The 18,808-nt window shown below is 57.0% G+C and overlaps 1 protein-coding gene across 7 annotated transcripts; it reads left to right on the top strand.

Annotated features, from left to right (window-relative positions):
- The first annotated feature begins 776 nt into the window (after positions 1 to 776).
- Positions 777 to 18,121, top strand: EXOC7 (exocyst complex component 7). Of its 7 annotated transcripts, XM_065897886.1 has the most exons (21): positions 829 to 888; positions 1,093 to 1,158; positions 2,310 to 2,494; positions 2,680 to 2,785; positions 5,052 to 5,274; positions 7,238 to 7,405; positions 10,312 to 10,404; positions 11,293 to 11,361; positions 12,338 to 12,483; positions 12,750 to 12,902; positions 13,175 to 13,273; positions 13,675 to 13,737; positions 14,009 to 14,075; positions 14,835 to 14,873; positions 15,615 to 15,680; positions 15,980 to 16,100; positions 16,314 to 16,409; positions 17,143 to 17,206; positions 17,427 to 17,468; positions 17,576 to 17,709; positions 17,942 to 18,121. In XM_065897886.1, the coding sequence occupies exons 1-21, from the start codon at positions 829 to 831 to the stop codon at positions 18,042 to 18,044; spliced, it is 2,163 nt and encodes a 720-aa protein (XP_065753958.1). In that variant the 3' UTR covers positions 18,045 to 18,121. The 7 variants fall into 7 exon arrangements, with proteins under 7 accessions (XP_065753964.1, XP_065753958.1, XP_065753960.1 ...); XM_065897888.1 differs by lacking the exon at positions 11,293 to 11,361; XM_065897887.1 differs by lacking the exon at positions 14,835 to 14,873.
- Positions 18,122 to 18,808: the final 687 nt, after the last annotated feature.

Below are 18,808 nucleotides of genomic sequence, written 5' to 3'. Positions count from 1 at the left end.
CACTGTTTCCAAATGTAGGAAAACTCCCCGCTGAAGCCACTTCTCTCTACCCGCCCAGGTCCTCAGCACTCCCACCCGTGCCCTCCCCGCAGCGGGGTCCTCACCCCCAGCAAATAAAACCACACAGATCTCTACAAAACAGACACCTTCCGGTGGCGCTTGGGGCTTGCTCTCCCGTCCCATCCAAATCCCTGGGATGGACGCTCCGAGGACTTCTGCCACAGGAATTTGGCTGAGCCCCTCCACAAGGCAGAATTGTAGTTATGGGTGCCGCTGGGACCATGGGCGACCACTCTGTCCCCAGCCGAGGGCTTGCACACAGGGCTCGTTACATGAGCTTTAGGGCCGAAGGGGGACAAGATTACACAGGCCCCTTGTTCATTAAACGGACACATATTAGGCGCCTGCTGTGTGCTGTGCTGTGCTTTGTGGGGAATGCGCCATCGATGCCTGGATCCAGACTTCGATCTGGAGAAACGAATTCGTCATTGATCTTTGTGAGAAGAGTCAGCCTTCCCACGAAGACGGCAAGTGAGTTGTAACTGTTGTGACAAAACGCCGCTCAAGAGCACCTTCTCTGTTGAGGGTGGAAACCCGCATCAAGGACAAACCCGAACACCGTTCTCTGCCACACCCAAGATGGCCACCTGCCCGGTCCCCCTGTACTGAGTTGCACGCAGGCGCACTCAGCTCGCCACTCCTAACATGGCACATCAGCGCGCCCCGGGGCGGGGCCGCGGGCGGAAGTGGGTGTGACAGGGACGGGACCCGAGAGGGCACTCGGAGGCGAGGTACTGGGCAGTGAGGGCCGCTGGGAGGGTCGCAGTCATGATACCCCCGCAGGAGGCGTCCGCCCGGCGGCGGGAGATCGAGGACAAGCTGAAGCAGGTGGGGCTGGAGCTGGGGCGGCGGGGGAGGAGGTGAGGGAAGGGGTCGAGATCCGGGCCGGGCCTCTACTGGGGGAGGCGGCGGGAGTGGGAGGGGGCCCTCCCTGCGAGGAGACCTAGTCAGGGGCGAGGCCGTGGATCTAGGACGCGGTGGTCTCCTTTAGCCTTCGGCTTCTGGTGATGTCCTTGCCTGCGCTCCCCCCAGGAGGAGGAGACGCTGTCCTTCATCCGAGACAGCCTGGAGAAGAGCGACCAGCTCACCAAGAACATGGTGAGTAACCCCTCAGCTGGGAGGGCTTCCAGAAGCAGGAGGAGAGAACCCTGCGACCCGGTAGTACCGGTACCTAAGGCCTGGGGGCGCTGGTCTGGGTAGTGGTGGTGGTAAGCTGTGGGTTTCTCTAGCAACAGTGTGACGCGTCTCTTAACACTCCCTTCCCCTTGTCCGCCCCTTCGCTGAGGATGCTGCAGCCCCCACTGGCCTGGGCTTTCTGCTCTCTGCCTAAGTTCTCCATTCTTCCTTCTCTCCTTCTGCAGACAATTAGTGAGACTGACTTAGGTGGGCTGGGTACTGGCCATGCATCATCGTCAATTCAAGTGAGGGTTGGACGGCCGGGTTACCACTTCTGGGATTACTGAGGGCAGAAAAAGACTCAGCCTTCACCCCAGAGGGCTTGAGGTGTAAAATGAGCTCTGAAGTCAGAGAGATCTGGGGTCTAGTTCTCGCCCCTCCACTTATTTGTGTGTGGCCCCTGACAGGTAGCTCTGAGCCTCAGTTACCTCCTCTGCTAAAACAGACGATGCCAACCTCCAGTGTAACTGTGAAGGTCATAGAAGCTAATGCGTGGAGATGCATTTTGCATAGCACCTGGTATACAGTAGGTCCTCGGTAAATAAGAGTTTCCTTCCTTTTTCCTAGAGAAGACTGGGAAAGCACAAACCGAGCAGATACGAACTTGAGTATGTATTTAGTGACACGGTCATCAGGCGCTAGTTCTTAAGTAATGAGATTCACTCTTGGAGAGAAAGGGTTTTGAAGGTACCAGCAATGCATTTGAGGCTACCCTGTATGAAACTACTTCCTGTTCAGTCCAGGAAAGCATCAGAGAGAATAGAGATTGAGATTTGGCTTCAAAGGGTGGAAGGGAAGCCATCCTGAGGTGATTATCTGAGGAGGAGTTAATTTAATGCTTGACTTGCCTTCAGATCAAACTTCAGCCGGTTTATTTGGGCCACCTCCTATGTGCCAGGCAGATGGTAGGTTCTGGGGATACAGCGGTGAACAGGTGTACCCTGTCCCTTCCCTCATGGAGCTTATTGTCTAGAAAACCAGAGAAGAGACAGCAATTGCCAAAGACCTGGTGGGTGGCAGAAGCAGTGCTGGGACAGCCCCGAGGCCTGAGAGCACGGAGCTTCCCCCCGCAGGTGTCTATCCTGTCGTCCTTTGAGAGTCGCCTTATGAAGCTGGAGAACTCCATCATCCCTGTGCACAAACAGACGGAGAACCTGCAGCGGCTGCAGGAGAATGTTGAGAAGACTCTGTCCTGTCTGGACCATGTTATCAGCTACTACCATGTGGCCAGTGACACTGAGAAGATCATCAGGGAGGGGTGAGCGAGGGCCAGAAGGTCACATTCCTAACGCCTCTCCGACCAGTGGCTGTAGGCCTTGGAAGGGAGGAGTAGAATATATTTGAGCCTAGAGTCCCCTGTGTTAATTCTCTTCTCCCCTTTCCAAATACCATTCTCTTGGTCCTTCCTTCTGCCCAGGCTAATAGGACTTTTCTCCTTTCCAGCCCCACAGGTAGGCTGGAAGAGTACCTGGGAAGCATGGCCAAGATTCAGAAGGCTGTGGAGTATTTCCAGGACAACAGCCCAGACAGCCCAGAGCTCAACAAAGTGGTAAGGGGCCAGCAGAATGATGTGAGAGGTCTGGGGACACCAGTCATGGCCCTGGTCTCATGAGAGACACTGAACCAGCTTAAAAGAGAATGCAGTAGAATAAACAGAAGTACATAATACCATACACATACTGTAGGCATTAAGATCTCTGTCTCAGAAATCACAGGTATACATTTTTATTGCATCTTAATAATTTAACTAAATTATAAGTTAAATATGAAGTATAAGTTTAACATTTGATTTTTATAAATGCATGGGTATTTTTTTATTGTAGCAAAAAATACATACTATAAAATTTGCCGTTTTAACCATCTTTAAGGGAACAGTTCAGTGACGTTAAGTACGTTCACACTGTCGTATAACCATCTCCAGAATTCTTTTCATCACCTCGGACTGAAACCCTGTACCCATTAAACACTAACTCCCCTTTCTCCTCCCCACCAACCCTTGGCCATCATCACTCTACTTTCTGACTCAATGAATTTGACTAGTGAGGGGACCTGCATTCATGTTTTCATATTCAATTTTTTGGTGTCGTATCTTTGTGTTTAAGTTTTGGGGTCTTTATTAGATCACCAGAGGGAGATGGAGAAGGGCTGGGAAGTGAGGTTTACTCAGTGCATTGAGGAAAGGAGAGGATGCAGACAGGAGAAAAGGTGGGAGCAGAGGCCCAGACGTCCCAGCCACTGAGGAACATCAGAGGGCAGGCCAGCTTGGACCCCCAGTCACCTGGCACACCTTCCTGGTGGCACCACAGTTCTTGCCCTGAGGCGTGTGTCTTACCCAGTAGAGGGGGTGGGCTGAGGAACAAAGATGGGAAACTGGCTTTTCTCCCACCCAGAAAGCTGTTGCTTAGAACAGTGCCTCCCAGCTTTTCTCCCGTCGTGGCCCCATCGGCGATGAGAATGTTTGTGTGGCACACTGGGGTAAAGTGGTAACTAGCCAGTGGTCTCTGGCTGCGCACAGCGCCACCTGGCCACCCGGAGGACTGACAAGATCAATACCTTGGCACACCAGTAACGCAGTGGGCACACACCAGTAAAACCATAATACTGCAGCCCTTGGGTGGGCAGCGTGGACTCAGATTGGGATGCCAGGGGCTGGAGAACTTGATTCTTGAGGGTCTCTACCAAGTTTGGATCACAGAGTGAAGAGCTCTGTGCTAGAACTTGGGTGTGGGAGTGGATTGGAGAAGGAGAATACAAAGAATATGCTATAGGTTTACCCTAGAGGACGTACTTTTCATTTAAGCAGAAATGCTCCAACTCCTCTCTATTTTTAAAACATCTTTACTGAGATATAATTCACATACCATAAAATTTACCCATTTAAAGTATAAAACACAGTAGTTTTAGTATAATTACAGAGTTGTACAACAACACCGGAATAAATTTTATAACATTTTCATCGCCTGTAAAAAAGAAATCCATTGGCAGCCACTCTTCTTCCCTTCCCTCGCCCATTCACCCAGCCTCTGGTAATCACTCATCTATTTTCTGTCTCTGTAAATTTACCTATTCTGGACTTCTCCTGAAAATGGAATCACACAATATGTGACCTTTTGTGCCTGGCTTCCTTCACTTAGCATAATGTTTTCAAGGTTCATCTATGTGGTAGCGTGTGGAAGTGTTTCCTTCCATCGTATGGTTGAATAATATTGCATTGTATGGATCTGCCGCATTTTGTTTATCCATCCGTCACTTGATGGAGACTCCACTTTTTGGCTGTTATGAACAGTGTTGCTATGAACCCTTGTGTACGAACTTCTGTGTGGACATGCTTTCAATTCTCTTGTCTGCTCCGGATACCTTTCGCTCATCAGATACATGATTTGCAAGTATTTCCTCTCATTCTGTGAATTGTCTTTTCACTTTTTTGATGGTATCGTTTACAGCACAAAAGTGTTTAATTTGATGTAGTCCAATTTATCTATTTTTTTTTTCTTTTGCAACCCCTTTTCTAACAAGAACACAAATTAATGGTACAAGGAGAAAATAATCAGCTGATATCTGTGAAGCACCTACTTCTTGTAAAACTCTGGGTTTCACTATGAACATACATTTTGAGAGAACACAAGGGAAAGAAATAAGCAAAGCTTCTCACCGTTTATTCTCTGGGAAAAAGGAAGTGAAGGCAGAGGAGGGCCGAGGCCCAGAATCAGGAAGGCAAAGGAAGGGGATGGGGAGGCGAGGGCCCGCTGAATGCTGGAACAGCCGTGGGCCCTCTTTCTTCTTCCCCTCCCCCCTTCCTTCCTTCTTCCCTGTAGAAGCTGCTGTTTGAGCGGGGGAAGGAGTCGCTGGAGTCCGAGTTCCGCAGCCTGATGACCCGGCATAGCAAGGTCGTGTCCCCTGTGCTCATCCTGGATCTGATCAGCGGTGAGGACGACCTGGAGGTACAGGAGGAGGTGCCCCTAGAGCATCTGCCTGAGAGTGTGCTGCAGGACGTGATCCGCATCTCCCGCTGGCTGGTGGAATATGGCCGCAACCAAGGTGAGGTGTCCTGGGGAGGCGGGGGCCCAGGCGGCAGGGCCAGAGGGAGTGGACTTTGCCCTTTGTTTCTTTAATCCACCTGCATTTCTTTTAAAACAAAGGAGTTTAGTAGGAAACAATATGAGGAATAAGTCTACAGCTTATGTATCAAATTATGAATCTAGCTAAATTCAAGCTTTTTTTATATACCTTACCTTCCTGTTTCTTTCCTTTTTTTGACTAATTATAAAAACTTCAAGTAGCACAGAAAGGCTTAGGTGAAAAGCAAAAGTCCATCTCCCCACTTCCCTAATGCTTACAGTATCATAACCCAAACATGAGTACTGTTAAGGTTATTTATACCCTTCCAAAAACTTCTTTATGCCACTGCGTGTGTGTGAGAGAGAGAGAGAATAAATATGTGTGTATCTGCTCCTCGTTCCCAAGTGGAAGGGAGCATACTAAACGCTCCCCTGTGATTGTTTTGGTTTTTTTTTTTGCTTTCAACTTAGTAATACGTCTTGAGAGTGTTCCGTATCAGTACATGTATATTTGCTTCATTCTTTTTGGCAGCTGCATAATATTCCATGGTATGTTGGTACCATCATTTCTTTAAATCCAGTCCCAGGATTTTTTTTTAAATCCCAAGTTAAGCAAAAAATTTAAAAAAAAAACCACCTGTAATGAGTATTCAATTTTAAGCTTTTTAGCCCTCCACACTCTTCGTCTCTTTGTTAGTTTGTACACATACCAAGCTGTCAGTGTGCGTTATCACTGTCCCTGCCATCCCTCGAGGACTCTGTGGTGCCAGGTCTCAGGGCCGCCTGTACTGACCGCACGGCACGTCTGCGGCTCATGAGCTGCACTGTGGGAGCCGAGGGCTCGGCAGGAGCTTTTCAGGGGCTCCCTTGGGATAAGCGGGAGGCCAGTGGATGCCTCCAGACCCCTCAGTCCCCTTCAGTCAGAGCCTCAGTGCTCTGTTCCATTTTTCACATTGGTGACACACTTGTTGGGAGCTGCTAAAGTGTACCGTGGCATTCGTATCTTTTTCCTTGCTCGTTTGCATTTTTGGATTTTCCAGTTTTCCAGTGTTGACAATTAGTGCTGCAGTGAGCACAGCTGTATGGCTTGCTTTTCTTATGTAGGAAGTTCTCTGAGATGTTTTCTCAAAGGTACAGTTACCGGGCAGAGCTGTCGGAACGGATCTGTAACCCTCTTGCCATCTTGAGTTCCTCTCCGGGTAGGCGGGGCCAGGCGACTGACGCATCGAAAATCCCACAGCTGTTTGTTCTGCACTAGCTTCATTTACCTTAGCTTTTTGACAGGGCTTTCACAGTCCTCGAATTTTTTTAAATTTGCATTTCATTCATGGCTAAAGAAATGGTGTGTTTTTTTATTCAGTGACATTTGTTGTCTCTTTACCGCATATAAATTGCTCACATTCTTTGACCCCTTAGCAAGTTGAAGCTGGATGTAAACTTTACATTTTTTTTATCTAAAAAAACCTTACTGTGGACTTCCTTGGCAGTCCAGTGGTCAAGACTCTGCACTTCCCGCACAGGGGACATGGGTTCAATCCCTGGTCAGGGAAGATGCCGCGTGGCATGGCCAAAAAAGAAAAGAAAAGAAAAACCTTACAGGGAATTCCCTGGCAGTTCAGTAGTTAGGACTTGGCACTTTCACTGCCAGGGGCCCGGGTTCAATCCCTGGCTGGAGACCTAAGATCCCACAAGCCACATGGCGTGGCCAAAAATAAATAAATAAAATAAAAAATAACGACTAATTGTTGGTTCTGTTGGGGGATACTTTCCCTTTTAAGCCTTTGACTTGGGACGGACGAGGCCATGTGGGAGGCCGCTGGGAAGGGTTAGCACGAACAGTGGTGGGCACTGCTGCTGCCCTGCGGGGCTGCGTCTGGAAGTGAGAGGGAGGCCCTGGGGCCAGGCAGAGGCAGGGACCCCAGCTGTCGCCCATCTCTCCTCAGACTTCATGAACGTCTACTACCAGATCCGCTCCAGCCAGCTGGACCGCTCCATCAAAGGCCTGAAGGAGCATTTCCGGAAGAGCAGTTCTTCATCTGGGGTCCCATACTCCCCTGCTGTCCCCAACAAGAGGAAGGACACACCTACCAAGAAGCCGGTCAAGCGGCCAGGTGAGACCCCACCCTGGCCCACCTCAGAACCAGACAGAAGCTCTGTGGGACCCGGGTTGCCTTTGCCCACCCTGGGGGTTGCAGCCGCTACAGCTTGACCTCACAGCGACCCCCAACTATAGGTACGCAGGACAGAAAGCAGGTGTCTGCCCACCTAGCAAGGCCCCACCCGGTGAGCTCCTCTCTACCCAGCCGAGTCTGGGGGCTACATAAGTGTCCTTGGAGTGGAGGGTCACAGGCACGGAGAGGTGGGCTGACAGGGGTGCCGGGGCAGAGCCCCTTGCTGGACCCCCTTCTCCCTGCGTCGTCCTATCAGGAGGCCAGGCCTGCTGCTGCCGCCAAAACCGTGGACAGGACAGGGGCAGGCACTGCAGCCGTCACATTGCAGAAGGCCAGGGTGGCTTGAAGAAGTGGGTAGGGGAGAGTTTACACCTTCACAGTCACCCAGAAAGGAAAATAATGCCTCGCCTTCCTCTCCAAAGAACTTAATCCGGCTTTTGGGCTCCACTCGAAGTTAGTGCCTTGCGGTGGGAGAGTCAAGGGAGGGGTGTTGAGGTGGGAGACGCCTGGGCCATGGACATCGGTGTCCTGGGCGAACAGCTCACTGTCTGTCCTTCTTCCCGTCATCATGTCCCCTGTAGTCTATGCTCCAGGTAAACAGTGTTCCTGTGTGTCAGCTTCCGCTTGGCAAGCCTGGCTGTGTCTGGCTGCTGAGAGGTGTGGCCCTCGAGAGGCTGGGGTATTCCAGGGTGAGGGGCTGCTGCAGGCCCCAGGGAGAGAGAGCCAGTGAGGCTGGGGGCTGCTCCCACCCTAGCCTTCCCTGTCCAGCTGCTGCTGTGGGCACACGCACTGGTGGGACCCGCCCCTCACGACAGCGTTTTCCTTGCCTGCCCCTCAGAGAACGAGGGGCGTGTTGACACTCGCCGCGAGCACCTGCTCTTCCTCAGGCCTTTGTTCAGGCTTTGGAGATATGGCGGAGCCGAGGGTGCCCGCAGGGGCGCAAGGGAGTAGAACATAAGGGAATCTGGGTGGCCCCAGCAGGAAGAGCACTGTCCTCCCCCCTCCAGTGTGGATATCCTGGCTGACCCCCTGGGGAACCTGCCACAAACGGTGACTCTACTAAGCCAGCCTGCGCGGCCGCAGCTGCCTGCACCTGGGCCTGTCCGTCTCTGTGCCTTGGTTCCGGGAGGCTGCAAGGCTGCCTGGGCCTTGGCGAGTCTGTGCTCTCTTGCCCTCTGTCTCTTCTCTGATGGGCCCAGTGGAGGCCCCAGGACCCAGACTGCATCCAGGAGTGCTGCTGGCCGTGCAGGGAGCAGGGATCTGATCTCGGGGCCCCCAGTTTACCTAATCTAGCTTGGCTTAGAGCCTCAAGAGGAAAACTCGGGCTCTGAGCGTCCCTCTGGTTTCTGTGGGGTTTCAAGAGTTGTCAGGAGCTGGGGGGCTCAGGACTGACGCCAGGAACTAGGGAATCAGGCCGCTGGGACATCAGTTCCCAGCTCTTGAGGAGAGGAGCAGGGAGGCCTCAGTGGGTAATGAAACACCGACCTCAGCGTCGTTCGTGGTAATTGTGCTCCTGGTGGGTTTGGCGGCTGCCGGATCAGTGCCCCCAGCCTACGTCCACGCGAGCATACCGGCGAGGCTCCTGGAGGCCCGGCGGGCCCACCTGCTCCTGGTCGGTTGTGGGGCAGGGCACTGATTCGCTCATTAGCGGGGCTGCTCACTGAAGGGGCAGAACCCAGCCAGACAGATGCTGAGCCCAAGCCCCAAACTTGGTTATTAGTAACTAACTGCGGCTGGTGCAAACAGAAAGAGGTGAGCCGCTCAGACGCTGCCCCTTCTCCACTAGCCTTCTGGGGAGCTGCCAGGCCCCAAGGAGCCTCGCTGCGCTCAGAGATGCGAGGGGGCACCTGGGAGTCCCCAGGGAAGAGGGACGGAGCTACGCTCATGGGTGCCTCCCCTGCCCCGGTACATTTTATTAACAGGGCAGCTGTACACATCTGTTTTAGATGCTGTTTTATTTCCCCACGTTTTCTGCCCTGAGATGTCTCGTTCCCACAGAGGCAGCTGACCCTGGAGGCTGTGGGCGCTGCAGTTTTGTTTCCATTGTTCTCACTTGTGATACTAACTGTTGGTTTTCTCCCCCCATGCCAAGAGCATGTGCCCTTTCCTGCTGCCCTCCCTCCTGCTCTCTGTGTGATGGCTCCTATTAACTTCTTTTTGGCTTTTGAGTTTTTCCCAATTGCTTTGGTGGTTTGGGTCCCTCCCCTGGTGTATGGGGCCAGTCTGCCTCTGGGTCTCCAAGCCTTCCGTCTTGGGTGCTGCTAGCCCAGGAAGCTCAGTCCCATTTCACCAACTCCTGGGTGCTGCTTTCCTCTGGCTACTGTTTGGCCGCGTCCTGGCACTGAGCATGCCCGGAGAACTCTGCCTGCCCTTTGGGGGAGGAGCCATGGGCCTGCCTGCTTCAAGGTGCCCCCAGGCTCTGCCACTTGGTCTCGCCTTCTGGGTGTGAGGGCTCCATCGCTAGCTCCTCCATCCCAGGCCCTTGTCTATTTCTGAGTTAAGTGCCACTCGGTACTGTTTTTTATATTTGGCGTCTCCTGGTGGATCTTTGCCCATCTCATCTCCTTCACCCTCTGCACTTCCTAAAATGAACTCAGATCTGGAACAACGAGGGTCACTGGCAGGATCAGGAGCTCCACTGGGGGAACGAAATGTGTCCGTTCCTCCATCTCCTTCTGCGGGGCCTCCGGCGGGCCCGGGAGAGGCCTGCTGGGAGAGATGGTACCCGGGCGTGCTCTCTGCTGGGGGTGGGCGGGGGCCTGGGGGGTAGGTGGAGGGCTGCTGCTGTTTTCTCTCACTCGTTTCCTAGGTCTTCTTATCTCCTCTCTGTGTGGCTCTGGTGACAGGGACGATCCGTAAGGCTCAGAACCTTCTGAAACAGTATTCCCAGCATGGTCTAGATGGGAAAAAGGGGGGCTCTAACCTCATTCCTCTGGAAGGTAATCATGCTGTGTTCCTCTCCTCTTCCCTCCTCTTCCACCGTGTGTCCACTCACGTGGTAGGGCAGAGCCTCCAACCCCCCAGAGGGCCTCGGGCGCAACCCTGAGAGGGGACCAGGGGTGGGAACTGAGGTCCTGGGCCTCTGACCCCAGCTGGCTCGGGGGCAGCTTTCATGGCCCTCAGCCTGGTCCTGTCTGGCTGACGGCGGCTCTGCCCTCCCGGAGGCTTCCCGCTCCCTCCCCTCCCTGTCTCTGTCCTTGTCTCCTGTTTGAACTCAGAGAAAGTTCTTTGTCACGGGCAGCCCTTTCACGCTCAGACCAGCAGTGGCAGGACCAGGGCGGCCGAGGCCTCCTGGCCGCCCCCCTCCACCTGAAAGGCGAGCATGTACCACAGGGGACAGGCAGCCCGTACGCCATGTCCCTGCCTCCCTCCCATCAGAGGAAGGACAGCCCTGCCCTAGTGGACCAGATCCACCTTCAAAAGAATGACCCTGGGGGCGAAAAGAAGCCTGTCCCCATTCACCGGGCAGTGACATTTCTCTAACTGGATCTCTCCCCAAATATGGTGAGATAAACCCCCTGGGGCTGAGCATCAGACCTTCCGCAGCTGCTGGAAACGCTTCAGAAACCCGGTTTTCTCTCAGCCTCCAGGCGTGGGGAAACCAGCTCCCGAGGATGGTCTGGGGCACTGCAAGTCACGCTTGAAATGGCTGTTCCCAAGGTGGTCTGAGGCAGAGGAGGGGCTCAGAGCCCTCTCCAATGCCCCTTCCCCTACACCCCATCTCACATCCCCCCCCGGAGGTCGAGGGCTTCTTCCCAGTCCCCCGAGAGGCAGCCACCCCGCCCCTGGATAAACGCTGCTTGTGTTTGCGGCCGACGTCTCGCTAGGTCACGAGCATGATTTCCGAGTTAAGCACCTGTCCGAGGCCCTGAACGACAAGCACGGGCCACTGGCCGGTGAGTACTGCAGCCCAGCCGAGGGCAGCCGCCGCTGCGTTCACGGCCGTCCCCAGAGGGCCTGCTCCGGCCTGGCCTAGCCGGCCGCTCCGCTCCAAGGATGAGCCCGGCCTACTCGCCTCTCTCTCTCTCCGGTCTGTCTCTCTTTTGGGCACTAGGTCCCCTTGCCTCTCTCCAGGTGGGAGTGCACGCCTGGCTCTCAGGGCCTGGGCCAAGGGCAGAAGTTGCCGCCACTCGGAAGGCGGGCAGAGAGGGCAGGCGGGCCCCTGGAGGGCAGGGAGCATCAACACCTGACTGCAGCGATGGCTCCAAAGCTCTGACTCCTCGGAGCCCGTCCCTCGGCACATAGGACCAGGTTGCCTGCGGGCACCCCGGCCCCAGCCTGCAATGCAGTAGCGGGATCCTGTCTCCTGCTGGGGCAGCTGACAACCAAGGAGCCCTCCCCCTCTGAGGCTCACATTGCCTCATCTCCAGCTTTGACGCCATGCCAGCTAGCCTTATGGACCAGAGCCCACTGCCTCTTTATACATTCCAGAAGGCCTGGCGGGGCTGGTATCTGGCTCCAGAGGCCCAGCATTTTCGGACACGGACGACCACTGGGCCTGCCTCCCTGAGGTGGACGCGGCCACTTGCCCGTCCCTGGGTGTCCTCTTCCCAGTACAATTCAGAATCCTCAGTCTTGGGGTCAGACGTGTCTTATCCAGGAAGTCGATTGGGGGATCTTACCCTTTTTATCCATCTCCCCAACACCTCTCGTACCTGACATTCTGGAACAAAGGCTGGACTCAGCCCGTTTTTCCTCGCGAACCCTGCCGGGCCTGCTGGAGTTCTCCCAGCTTTCTGCCAGCACAGTCGTCTTCCCCATCTGCTGCTAGTCTGGCTACAGGCCAGGAACTGGGGAGACTCGTGCCCCACCCCCCAGCAGGGAGAGGGTCTGCCCCAAACCAGTAGCTCAGGGGCACTGCTTTCCCCCCAGGGAGAGATGACATGCTGGACGTGGAGACCGACGCCTACATTCACTGCGTCAGTGCCTTTGTCAAGCTGGCCCAGAGCGAGTACCAGCTGCTGACGGACGTCATCCCTGAGCATCATCAGAAAAAGACCTTTGACTCTTTGATACAGGTCCTGCCCCTGGGCCCTGCCCAGATGCCCCAGCACGAGCTGTCACCGCAGAAGCTTGAGTTCGTCCGGGCATGCGGGCCACAGCCCTCAGCTCCAGCCACCACCTCCACCTCCCAACCTGGGGATCTGTCCTGAGTGGCCTGTCCCGGTCGGGACCTCCCCATTGGGGGCATACTTCCCCCACGCCCCTCCAGGTGCCCTCACCGTCCCTGGGAACCGGCTGTCTGCCCCCTCCCCTGAGCCCTCTCCCTGCCCCGCTCTCTCAGGATGCCCTGGACGGGCTGATGCTTGAAGGGGAGAACATCGTGGCTGCTGCCCGGAAGGCCATCATCCGACACGACTTCTCGGCTGTGCTCACCGTCTTCCCCATCCTGCGGCACCTCAAGCAGACCAAGCCCGAGTTTGACCAGGTGCTCCAGGTATGTGGGTGAGGATGCCCTCGGGGACCCCGGAAGGAGGAATCCTGCTGCCCGGCACGGCCCCCCCAGGAGAACTGTGTTCTCTACCCCCACGGGTCCGCTCCGAGGGTGGATGGCAGCAGCTTCCTCGGGGCCCCGGGCATGTGGAGGTGCTCTCAGGGTGAGTGAAGAGCGGAGACAGTGCCCTGGGGTGAGGGGCCGGGAAGGAGCAGGGCCCCAGGCACAGCCTGTAGCCGGGTTCTTGCGCCCTGTGCAGCCATGTGCTTCCTCAGGGGACGGCGGCCAGCACCAAGAACAAGCTGCCCAGCCTCATCACCTCCATGGAGACGGTTGGAGCCAAAGCGCTGGAGGACTTCGCTGACAACATCAAGGTGCTCTCCCTCCCTCCGCTGCCACCGTGCAGGACGGCCCGTGGGGCTGTGGGCAGGGCCGCCAGTGACCTGGCTTGGAAACTCTTTCTGAAAGCAGGCCTCCAAGAGGGGCGGGCCTGCCCTGTGGGGAAGCCGGCCGTGCTGCTAGTCTCCTGTCAGTGCCCACAGGCCCCCCTTTCTTCCCCAGGGGCTCCAGAGGCCCCCACCCCAGGCGTCAAGCTCTTGCCCCGCTTTTCCCATGTAGTTTTGTCTGTATGTCTGTCCCGCTCACCTTTGTGCCCGAGCGGCATCCTGACACCTGTCTGCCAGGAGGTGGCGCCATGAGCCCGCAGACTGGGGTGTGGGGTGGGCGCGGGACTCCCCGGGAGCTGCTTCAGGGAGTCAGGCTGTTCTTCCCACAGAACGACCCGGACAAGGAGTACAACATGCCCAAGGACGGCACCGTGCACGAGCTCACGAGCAACGTAGGTGCTGCCCGGGGGCTCCTGGGGCGGGGAGGGGGCGCAGGTGGCAGGATGGACTGCAAGGTGCTTAGTGCCCCCAGCAGACACGGCCTTTCCCAGGAGGCCAAACCCACAGGGTGAAGCACGAAGTTTGCTGCCACCCTTTTCACTGGGCAGGCCCCTGGCCCTGTACCTGTCCTGGAATGGTCAGAGGGGGTGAACTGTAGGAGGTGATCCGACCTTTGGGTCCTGCCCTTGACCTTCTTCCTGGACCTGTTTTCTCCCCACGCAGGCCATCCTTTTCTTGCAGCAGCTCCTGGACTTCCAGGAGACGGCGGGCGCCATGCTGGCTTCCCAAGGTACTTGGCACCTCCCAGCGGGGCCCCGTGCCCCACTCCTCCCTCTGGCCTGGAGACGTGGGGTTAGCCCCCTCTGGGTGAGGAGATTTCCCCCGCCCTGTGGAGTGGGAAGGAGATGTGGCCTGTGGCGGGACCCCCAAGCTGCTTGGGCCATCTGGGCCCAGCATCAGGAAAGCAGCCGGGGTTTGACTACCTTTCCTGGCCTCCATCCCCTCTCGGCTCCCTCCACTGTCCTCACTCTGGAGAGCAGAACTCACTTGTTTGGAGGTGCCCTTCCCGCCCCGCCCCTCCTGCATTTCCCCACCTCCTCTTGTGTTGCCTTTCCTCCTAATTAGTCCAGTACAGCTGACCCCTTACAGCCGGCATCTCAGGGCCAGCCTGGTGTCTTCCCGTGACTGTGACTGCTGTCCTGGGACTGGGGCTCAGGAGGTTAGCACGTGGGGAAGAGCGCGCTTCCGAGCACTGAGACCCAGCCCAGCTTGTTGGGCCCCAGGCCTTCCCTTTTCCCCCCAGTCTAGGGGCAAGGAGCCAAGGTGCAGCCTCTGGCCTGTGGTTCTCCAGACGTCCACTTTCCAGTGTGTCGCTGGCCTTCAGGGGTCCAGCCTGGGCTGTCCTGCTGTCTGTCTCTGGCGTCGCGGGGAGTGGTCTGCTTGGCTCGGGTGTTGCAGCCGTTTCTAACCTGTTTTTGCACTTTGCATCTTTCTCCCTCCTTTGTCTCTCCCCCCTTCCCCTCTGTGCGCACTGCCTCTCACTGCGTAGTTCTTGGGGACACATACAATATTCCTTTAGACCCCCGAGGTAAGCAGCAGGGCTCCGCAGCCCCATCCTTCCCCTCTGAAGCCCCCTGAGTGAGGTTCCCTGGGGACAGAGGCACCTGGACAGACTCGGGACCCCAGTAGGAGTGGGGTCAGAGGGCACACGGTTCCTTCCGGATGCTCCCAACCCTCTCAGCTCCCTGACGGCCACTTTCCGTCTCTGGGTTTCTCCAGGCAGCATCCCGCTGTGTCCAGCACCCCGAGTGCACCCTTCAAGCTGGTCCAGCACCTCCCTGCCCCTTCCTCCCCGATCCGCTCCCTTTCCCCCTTGGCTTTCTGCTCTGTGCAGCCAGCAAGTCTCTGTTCAGAAGGGCCTGGTAGAGGAGGTTGTGGGCAGTGGGGGTGAAGGGGGAGAGGCCATGGGGGGCCTATTCTAAGACTCTGTTGCTGACAAATGGGAGAAGTGGGCCTTGTCGGTACCCCCAGCATGGGTCGGGGGCTGGGTTGCAGAGGCTGTCCCGGTCCTGTCCTGCCAGCCTTCCTGCCGGCCCTGGGCCAGCTCATTACCCCCGCCAGCCGAGACCATGGAGGCGCCAGCCCTGGGTTCCAGGAAGAGTCCCAGGGAGCGCCCCCCGCAGCGGGAAGGGAGCCCTGTAGCTCAGCACGTCCCCGGGAGGCTCGGGCCCCTCCCGGGCTTTCCTCAGCCGCTCCGCGGGCCTAGGGGAGGCCAGAGAGGGTCTCGGCTGCTGCCACTGCTGAGCTAACAGGACCCCTCCTCTCACAGAGACCAGTTCCTCAGCCACCAGCTACAGCTCGGAGTTCAGCAAGCGCCTCCTGAGCACCTACATCTGTGAGTGCGGCGCCGGCCAGCAGCCTCCCCGCCTCCCGCCTCTTCCCTTCCGTCTCCTCTCCGTGCTCTCCTGCTAGTCCCGGGCCCGCTCCTGAGCACCAGCGCCCCGGCTTTTAGGATCGCAGCCTGACCTCTGGTTGGGGGGCCGCGGGGGCTCGGCAAAAGGCTCCCGAGGCTGGTGGGGTCTGGAGTCCGGGAGGAGCAAGGAGCGACGGGTGGGAGTTGGTCCGTGGGCCCCAGGATTGGGTCACTTGGGTCAGACTGCCACGGGAGGCGTGACCACATCCTGCCCTGTGCAGGTAAAGTCCTGGGCAACCTGCAGCTGAACTTGCTGAGCAAGTCCAAGGTGTATGAGGACCCGGCTCTGAGCGCCATCTTCTTGCACAACAACTACAACTACATCCTCAAGGCCCTGGAGAAGTAAGTAGCTGCGGGCGCTGGTCTGCAGCTCGCACCTGCCGCCGCCTGGCCTGCCGGGGCTGGCTGTGCCCCTCGTGTCCAGGGCGGGGGGACGCCGCTTTACCCTTCACAGTCCCAGGACCCAGGGAGGTGGGAGGCAGGCCCCACCGGTGTCGCTGCAGAGGCCGGCAGCCTTCCTATCGTCCTCTCCTCTCTCGCCTGCTCCCACCCCAGGTCTGAGCTGATCCAGCTGGTGGCCGTGACCCAGAAGACTGCCGAGCGCTCCTACCGTGAGCACATCGAGCAGCAGATCCAGACTTACCAGCGCAGGTGGGCCTCCGCCCACCCCCCCGCTCCCCGCCCTGTGTACCCACCAGCGACGCTTGCTTCTCAGAGCCTCGGGTTGCCGGGCCCAGTCAGAGTGGGCTCAGTGACGGGGAACCGCCACCCCGTGGACCCCAGTCCTCTACTTGTTTTTTAATCACACCCGTGGGGTGGAGAAGGGTAGTTGCCAAGGGTGACGACTAAGATGGTTGAAGGCCTGCCCGTCAGAGATGTGGGTAACGTTTAGACCAGGTGAAGAGCAAGCTCACAAGGTCCCTTGAACTTGGCTGAGCCCCACTCTACAGGGCTGTCTCTGCCTCTCTCCTCCTGTTTCTTAGTTTGTGCGTCTCTCTCTCCCGTTGTGTGTTTCTTCGCCGTGACCGTATCACCCTCTGCTTTCCCATTTATCTGTCCTCCATCCCCTCTTTTCTCATCTGCTTCTCCATCTTAATTGGCCATGATATCAACGTGAAGTGCAGTTGGTAGTGTTTGTTCAATTTATTGAATGTTCTGTTTCCTGTTCTTAATTTTAAAAGCGAGCAGCTTGAACATTTTTATTCCCAAGGAAAAAGATCTCAGCTGTGTCTTGCTTAGTTATGACCCACACTGATCCCTGCCCTCACCCTCTCCCCCAGTAGATCAAGAGATTTTTAAAAAACAAAGCAGTCCAGCCCCAGGGAGGGAGCAGCTGCCTGAGGCTGTCCCTCCTCTGCCCTCTGCTTCCCTCCCTGCCTGGCAGTTGGTTAAAGGTGACTGACTACATCGCTGAGAAGAACCTACCTGTGTTCCAACCCGGAGTCAAGGTGGGCTGAAGGTCTGGGCTGGGAAGGGATGTCTAGCAGATGTGGTGCTTTCTGTTGTGTCTCTGGGAAAAAACAGACAACTGGGATGAGAAAGCAAAGGATGCCTGTGGCCATCCGGGCAGCAGGGGAGAGGGCTGGGCTTGGGGTTTGGGGAAGGAGCAGGGGCAGGACGACCCTGCTCTGAGGGACGCTTTCTCTGCCGTCTCCCCTGGCCCCCCAGCTTCGGGACAAGGAGCGGCAGGTGATCAAGGAACGTTTTAAGGTAAGTCAGGCTCCTCCCCGCTCCACTGATCGCTGTGGCTACTGTAGCAGCACAGACTCAAACCTTTGTCTCTGGGTCACTTCTGTTTCCACCGTTTTGGTGACCAGGGCTTCAACGATGGCCTGGAAGAATTGTGCAAGATACAGAAGGCCTGGGCTATTCCCGACACGGAGCAGAGGGACAAGATCCGCCAAGCCCAGAAAAACATTGTTAAGGAGACCTACGGGGCCTTTCTGCACAGGTTAGCCCTCACAGCCCCAGGCTCCCCGTTGCCCCGGCTGGACCACTGGGCCCTTCTCTTCTTCAAGGAAACCTGGAGAGGGTGGTGGGTTTGGGTGGCAGATCCAGCGCCCAGGGCTTTGGTGTGGGGCCAGACCCGGACATCACCCAGGGGCACCCCATCGGGAGGGCCTTAGGCTGAGGCAGAGCTGGGGAGGGGCTAGGCATCCCCACTGACCTCAGCGCCTGGTCAGGTATGGCAGCGTGCCCTTCACCAAGAATCCTGAGAAGTACATCAAGTACCGTGTGGAGCAGGTGGGCGACATGATCGATCGCCTGTTTGACACCTCCGCCTGAGCCGCCACCGCCCCTGCCTGGCTCTGCCAGACCAGCCATGTTATCGGACAGATAAACCAGTGTTAACTTGCCTCTGGGCCCTGGGGTCTTTCTCCACCACCCCGACCAGGAGCCCTGTCCCTGAGCCCTCGGGTCCTGGTTTGCCCTTCCTCTCGCGGCCCCCATTCCCCACACAAGCAGCGCTCTCCCGGAACTCTGGGGTTCCTCCGCACCTTGGGTTTCATGACCCTGACTGCGGCCCGCAGGGGCCACGTGACAGCTTCAAGGCAGGAAGGACAGAGAAGGAAGACAGAGGTCTGTGCCCTCAGCTGCCTTGTGTGGACAGGAGCAGGAGAGCAGAGCAGGCCCACCCCCGGACCAGCTCCGACTTGGGGATGGAGAACCCCCTTCAGCCCCGGCGTGAGGGTTGGGCTCGGAGGAGCAGGCCACACTGCAGCCACAGGGCCTGGAGAAAGGCAAGCAGGGTTGACCCGCTCTCGGATTCAGTGCAGAGACCGCGTTCCCCATCCCCGCAGTCCTGCAGTCTGGGGGGTTCTGCCCCGAGGCATCCCCCCGGTGGCTGGAGCGGGAGTGCTCTGTGCCCTGCCCTCTGGGGGCCAGCGCTCCGTAGGACTTCACAGAAGGAGTTCTGACAACCCCGTGCCTGGAGCCAAGCAGCAGTGGCTGCAGAGGAGCAGTTAGGCTGCATGTGGGGACTGGGTGACCAGGGAACAGTCCTGAGACGATCTGGGGCAGAGTGGGGGTCGGGGGCATGAGATGGGCCC

The sequence above is a fragment of the Phocoena phocoena genome, chromosome 19 (assembly GCF_963924675.1).
Source record: "Phocoena phocoena chromosome 19, mPhoPho1.1, whole genome shotgun sequence".
NCBI classification, from domain to species: Eukaryota; Metazoa; Chordata; class Mammalia; order Artiodactyla; family Phocoenidae; genus Phocoena; species Phocoena phocoena.
Note: the sequence above shows the minus strand (reverse complement) of the source record. Positions and strands in the feature narration are given on the sequence as shown.